This window comes from Channa argus, chromosome 9, assembly GCF_033026475.1.
Source record: "Channa argus isolate prfri chromosome 9, Channa argus male v1.0, whole genome shotgun sequence".
Taxonomy (NCBI): domain Eukaryota; kingdom Metazoa; phylum Chordata; class Actinopteri; order Anabantiformes; family Channidae; genus Channa; species Channa argus.
The window spans coordinates 7,190,569-7,197,844 of record NC_090205.1 but is presented as its reverse complement, the minus strand read 5'-3'; the positions used below and the strand labels follow the sequence as shown (position 1 = coordinate 7,197,844).

General features: G+C 40.9%; 1 protein-coding gene across 1 annotated transcript; it reads right to left on the bottom strand.

Moving 5' to 3' along the window:
* Nucleotides 1-4,646: 4,646 nt before the first annotated feature.
* Nucleotides 4,647-6,533, bottom strand: LOC137133615 (zona pellucida-like domain-containing protein 1). The gene has a single exon (XM_067517409.1). It carries the CDS (start codon nucleotides 6,469-6,471, stop codon nucleotides 5,320-5,322), a length of 1,152 nt encoding a protein of 383 aa, XP_067373510.1. The 5' UTR covers nucleotides 6,472-6,533; the 3' UTR covers nucleotides 4,647-5,319.
* Between the last annotated feature and the right edge of the window lie 743 nt (nucleotides 6,534-7,276).

The window sequence follows — 7,276 nt, the reverse complement described above, 5'->3', positions numbered from 1 at the left end:
ATGCCGCGCATGTGGTGTTGTGTCTATTATGCATTCAGACAAACAGAATGATGATGAAGAATAATATCTTCATTGATTTGAGACACGTGTGCCTTTTATCAACAATTCAATAAATTCATAGTTGTGCCAAGACCCATGTCACTACTGCAGAGTAAGACAGGGTGGTTTATAGAGTCAAACTTCTGCTGAGAAAGGTCCCAGACTTATTGTGTCTGCAGCCAGATGAGGTCTACAGACGTTTAGGATTATCTGAGCACGCCTGCACTTCAGTGCTGTAAATAGGAGTCTGGCTTAGGAGCTTGTTAAATATTGAGAGTAATTCTGAGATTGGCACAGTTAATCAGTTTCAGTTTCTAGAGACAGACTCACATTCACACCTACTGTACAGGCAATTTAGAGTCACCAGGTAACTGCATATTAACTGCTAAAGGAAAACACACTTGCCCACACCTTGTGTATTATGGTTTAAGCACAGCATGCAGAATGCATGCGTGCACGTAGAGGGGGGAAAAAAACTTCAGCAGAGCGATCTGCGTTGATTATATTAATACTGCATGACTGAGGTTGACACAGCTGCTTTGTACTGTATGAAACGTTGCTCCCTGTAGAGGCAGAGTGCAGTGTGATTATGTGCAATCATACATAGCATTTATTAAATGGATTAAATAAATAAATGACAAAATAATCCTACGGTATAATCACAAACCTCTCTACATCAGACTTTTCAGACTCAGCGATCTGTTATAAGTAAGATGCCAAATTTTTCGTGCCATGGAATCTTGTGCATCGTGATCTTATTCCCAGCTTACTTTGTAAAATGGCGAGTGCAGTCACTGCTACAGTCTAGGCATTTGGGCGATTCGGCCAAAATTAGAATGGAAAAGTGGAAATGGTCATATGCTGCTCCACCAAACCTTTTTAGATAGGTAAATAGATCAATACTTTACTCATCCCAACATGAAATTCACACATTCCAGCAGTATCCACAAACTCAAGGCGGAAGACAAACTTAAGTCGAGATTTCCAGAAGTCCAATCTGGACATTTGATATTGTCCAGATATAAGTTATATATCCAGTTATATTTTATTCATATCTTGAAGTTTCTGTGATTAGATTAGTCGTAATTTTAAGTATACTTTCACAGATACTCTGGAATACTCTGGATTTTAACACATACAAGGGCGACACAATTTTGGAAACATCAAGAAATATCTTGAGTTTTGAGCAACACAGCCAAAGCCTCATCAAACATGGCACCACTTGTGGCCTTGAGCCATGAACATCTGTACTGAACTTAATGGAAATTGCACCAATAATATATACAGTTGAATAACCCACATCAGGAAACCCTCGAGTGCTTGACCCCCCACAGTGAGGGGATGTGTTGGCTCCCTTAAACTTAGGGGCATTTTACTGGGAAGAGGGCAAATCTGTCCCCTTAGTAGGGGGAGCTGTCCTGAGGGATCATCTTTATCCTAAGATGGAATGTTTCTATCCAGGATGACAATGCCCCCAGTCACAGGGCACAAGGATTCAGGGAATGGTTGGATGGGAAAGTTCACCAAATCTCAACCCAACTGAATGCCTAAGGGAGATTTTACACAGCCCTCTACAAAATGAGAGAATGTGTTTAGGAAGGATGGTTGCTCCAGTAGAGTCCATATACTTGTAGAAACAGTAAGATACAGGATCTATGTGCATAATTTACAGTATGGACCCATATGAACGTATGACCAAAATAAATTTCAACTTCAATGCAGAAATCCCCAATATTTTAGCTCAATCGCACATTTAAAAAAATAGATTTGTATCCACATAATACACAAATGTGGGCAGAGGCACTTGGAGTATATTTGGAGTTTAAACAGGGGACAGAGACTAATGAGCACTGTGAGTCGTATGGCTGTCCATCTTTAACTTGAACTGCAGCAGTCCCTGTGCTACTGATATGATATATGAAGCTCCCTGTGTCTGTTCATGCCAGCTCTATAGGAGGCAATTTCATCTGTCTCTGCAGGAAAGAGCAGATTTATGGAGCTGAAACCGTATGCCTGTATATATGCTTCTCCAGCTCTCACCAATGTGCACCCAGGGAGGAGGGTTAATAATCAAAGAGCACAGAGAGAGTTCAAAACTTCGAAGAAAAATTAACTCAATGAATGAGTAAAGACAAACCAACAAAAACAATACTTGTAATAATTTTTTTTTCTTATTTATAGGAACCTTAATGCATCAGTCAACAAATGATGTCAGGTTTACAGAACTGCATCTTTTCTTTCCCCACACAGACACACACCGTGCACACACACTCCTCTGTTTACAGACAGCAGGTCTTCCACCTCCTGTTTCCTCGGCCTTCCAGCCTGCCAGCCTCCCGCTGCTCAGTCGTAAACTCACGTAATATGTTTAGCATGCTCTGCGATCATCTCACTACTGCTGCTCAAGGCCACTTGCTGTTATCATGCCAGCAAAGGAAACGTAACACTAATATAAAGTATTTGTAGGGAAACGTAAGAAAAGCCCAGTGGTTTCTGATTTCATTATATAGAAATTGATATATAGATATTGTTGTATTCTGTATCTTATCATCTGTATTCTCTCTTACCTTTACTGTGACTGAAGCTCTAAGGCCCCAAACTGTGGTTAAAAAAGATGAATACAACAGACACACATGAAACAAAACATTACAATAATTTACACATTAGCAACTTATATTAAGTAGCACCGTGTTCTAGTCTTTTAGAACATGTCAGACAAAGTTTAATAAGACAAAGATGATATATATAAGAAAATAATGGCTTACTTATTTCTTGGCCACAGGAAAGTTCCTCATCTTAAAGCTTTTCCTGTGCAAAACCTAACTTTATTAACCATGAACAGGTGTTTATATTTTGAATTTGTCTTTGTCTTTTTTTGCATTTGAATCTGCTCCGCATCAATGCTACGACTCTAAAAGTGAAATTTATTATAAACAACATTTTTCATAACTCAATTTCCATTAGAGCTTAATAAGAGTAAGATAATAGAATAAGATAATAGCTTTCTGTGAGGCATAAAACGTATTTAAAAAATATATAGGCTTTAGAAATAAATAGGGCTAAAGTCTGAGATTTGAAGTTATACTTTAAAACATGCATAATACGTGCTAAGGTTCAGCTCCATAATTGACTGTTCTGATGCTTAATGAGCTGTCTGGAGTTCTAATCACATCCTCCATGTTAAACATGTTCCGAGAATTATTTTCAAACAGTAAATCATATCATACAAAACCTAGGTCTGCAGAGAATAGGTCGCTCCATGCTACGTTACACTTAAAGAGACACGTAAATCACAGGCTGGTCACTACTCTCCACTACAAGAATAGATAGACAAGATAAAGTGAGAAGGAAAATGCAGAAACATTTGGCATTGTTGTACAGCTCTTACAGTAAGCCATTACACACACACACACACACACACACACACACACACACACACACACAAAAAAAAAACCACATGGAGCAAGTTTCATGCATGAGTTTCCTGCAAAACCCCAAATCTGAGCAGATCGTCGTTGGCTATATAGAGACAAGTGAATCTGGAAGTGAACCGTTTCCCAGAGTCATGCAGGGTTTGATCTATGGCAGCGTAGGATCCAGTGAGGCTTGGTGAAGAAAAGATAAGAGGGAGAGTAAGAGAGATGTAGAAGGGTAGAGGCCCATTTTCGATGGCCCTCCTGTGTATATGCATTATATATTCTATGTGATTTATTCTCCAAGGCTTTCTTTGGGGGAGTTCAGTTTACTGGGAAGTCTATTTGTCTGCCCCACTGTCCCTGACTCCTGCTGGCATGTGCATGCATTCATCTAGCAGATTGAATTTCATTTACATGCAGTTTGGAACTTAAGTCCAATTACAGAGGCAGAGCTGCTCTGGAGGCAGAAAACGTAACTGGCTGAGCTAAAACTCAAAGAATGGGACATTTTCGGGCAGAATTGCTCTGGAGTGTTTTAAATAGAAGGGAAATGAATGAGGGATGAATGACAGTGGGGAGCAGGTTTTGGATGTGGGCAGAAATCTGTGCGGTGCAATCCTCCATATGGCTGTTGAGATCTCAGTGTTAGCCTATTTGAGATTTGCTTTATGAAAAGCTCTAGTTCAAGAAATACCCTTGTCGGTCAAAGGTGATTAGACCCCAGTTTGCCCCCTTGACGCTAACTTTTGAAATGCTTCAGACATACACAAACTAGTGTGTGAACAATTAACTGCAACGATGCTGCTGTCGTCTAAGCATTTGCATTGGTAAATAGCAAGTAGACCTGGGCCCTTATTTGCCTAATTAGTTACCCAGGCATGCAGGTTTTGTCCAGAATGGAAGGTTGTGTACATGCTGCAGGCCCCACAAGCAGTGTCCCATCTTGGATTGTGGGGGGGAAATGAATACATTGGCAGGCAACTTGTTAAAGCAAAGACACCTTCAGACCTGATAAAGGGTTTTTGTTGTAAGCTTTGCTGCTCGCATTATGAGACACTGCCCGTAAATGTGTCTGTAGATTAAATGAATCAGTTTAAAAGCTTTTGACTCAATACGCACCTCGTTTCAACTGTCTCCTGTGTTGACACATGACACATGTAATGGATTAATGAAGAACACTGGCACTTGGAATCAAGTTCTAGTTTTATTCGAACTAGTTTGGTTTGCACAGCGGTAGATGGACACAGAGGAAGAAAGACAAACCAATGCTGATTATAACAAAAGTCAAACCTTTTCTTTCTCTTCTACAGTCACTTTATTAAAATGTTTTTAATAAGTCAACAAACTCTTCCCACTCTAAAAAGGCGCTTGCAGGAGGTGGTGGTGGGGCTTATGGTGCCCTTGGTTACTGGATTGGTTTAGACAGTGAAATGAACTGTAGCAAATAAATGAAAACACAAACCAAATCTAAGTTTATGCAATGACAGAATTCATTAAATTAGACTTTCAAATACTTTCAAAAGTTACCCTGACTTCACCATTCAAGGCTTTCCCCAGATAAAGGCTGACATTTCTTTCAGTTACTGTTTCATTCCACAGTACAATTTTTGCAAAGCATAAAACAGAGAGGCTTGCATTAATATCCATCCAGCTTATGTTTGTCCATTTCTGAAAATGCACTACACTAACTACTCTAGTCTACTGCATGTTCTAAAGATGTGCCATTCTCCTAATTATCTTTGCAGGTCTGATACAAAGTTAGTGCTAAAGTAACAGCCATATAATGATCTAACAACAAATCTCAAAAAGGCTTGGCACTAAGACCTGAAGCCAGTATTCTGCCCTTTAGCTCATGGATGCCTTCTTACTTTCTGAGCCTTGTGTAAAACACAGCTGCAATAACAAAGGCAGTAATGCAAGCAAAGGCAAGGATTCCAACAGCCACACCAAGCCCATTAGAAGAGTTAACTTTCTGTTGAGCCAGGGGCTGCTCCGTAGTCGGGGCACCTTCAGCTCTAGTGCTGATCTCCGGGGAAGTGATGGTGTAAGCCGGGGTTGCGCCATCTTCTGAGTCCGGTGCGTTCCTCTTCCTTCTGCTGCACGTCTTGAATTGGCCGCAGGAGTTTACGTCACACAGACGGGTGATGCAGTGGAGATAGTAGGTGGAAATAGTCTGGTTCTGCTGCTCAATGAAGCGGAAGGCTGGGAAGCTGAAGCGAGCACTCTGACTGTCTCCATTTAAAATCATGGTGGTTAATTGATCTGTGGTGCAGGGAACAAACAGATTGAAGAAGCTGGAGTTGGAGGGCATCGGGGCTATAGTTGCATAGCATCGGTCAAGCAGGACGTTGTACTGGCTCGTCAAGTTGGTGGCCTTGACCTCAACATATATTCTGGTTCTCAGTTGAATCCCCGTTGTTGGAATGATCATTGGTTGGGTGTAGTTGATATCATTGTACAGCTTCATGGTCAAAGTGCTGATGAAACTCCCATTTCTGTCCTTGATTGCTATGGCAGAAGTTGACACATCAATCTGGGTGTTGTTGATCAGATATTCTAAAGGATATGCACACGAGTAGAAATACTTGAGCTCAGTATTGTACGTTATTGTGCCTGTTGTAGGATCAAAAGAACGAACAACACCGCTGATGTTTACTGTCTGGATGTTGGAAAAGTCTGCGAATACACCAGTCCCAGCAGCACTGAAGGTCCTGAATATGCTTCCACAGGCGGAGGTCGAATTTAAGGGGAAGGAGAAACGAGCAACAGGTGGAGACACAGAAGTATCAAGGGTTGCTTTACAGGCCGAGCTGTAAATGTTGTTCGGGATCAGTAGGCTCTCGTTGTAGCCACTGTACATGACCGGACAGATTTGAATTGCCAGATCAATGTAGGAAGTACCACATTTTACTGCGATGTCATCTATCCTTGGTAGTCTTGCTTCTGTGCCACATTCAGACAGGGTTAGCTGACTACTTCTGGCAACCATGCAGAATATAAGTAAAAGAATCTTCATCCTTGTTCTTCAGCTTTGCCTTAGATTTTGACCTCTCTCTCTTCTAGTGTCTCAATTCTGCAGCTGAAGGCAGGTAGAGTTGTTTGACATCTTCAGACTAGGGTTTTTATAAGTGAGTCGGTCCCCTGGCATTGGTTCAAATTAAGGGTGTGCACCTACTTGTCCACAACTGAATTGTATGAAGTAGGAGGGTGATGTTTGGTTTGGACCATATCCTAGGGGCAATAACTGAAACCTGAAACATCTAGATGCCTTGAAATACAGAAGCAATAGCCTTGTTTCTTTGTTGCCTGTGCTATAATATACAGTATTGATATCCATGTCACCTATTACTAAGCCTTCATGATGTAAGTAAGTAAAACTCTACCAGATGAATTTGCGGTTAATTGATCCCGTTAGAGCCATCTTCTGTAACCACCTATTTGTGATTCAGTAGAACAGGCGGTGACCCACTGGACCATTTGGCTACTGTGTCCTCATTTATCCTCTAGATAAAGGAGGACTTTGGAGATAAATTAAACTTTCTCTTTGTGGAATCTAAGTATTGGTTACCTAAATGTCAAACTGAACAACTAACAAAATAAACATTTGGGGTTGTTCTAGTGGTGGTGGAGGTGGTGGTGGGCGGGGGGGTCATCAGCTATTGTTCACGCATACATTCATAGACTAGAAAACGATTATTCAACAGTGTTACATTAAGGTAACTAAATCTAACCACTCTCAGTGGAAACAAAGCTTGTCCTTCTTTCTGGATCGTCACACCCACCTATACAAGGACAAAAGTCAAGATTAAAACTAAGGGTAA

Excerpts from the sequence above, each read along its gene's own strand:
- LOC137133615 (XM_067517409.1), bottom strand. The coding sequence starts at position 6,471 with ATGAAGATTCTTTTACTTATATTCTGCATGGTTGCCAGAAGTAGTCAG.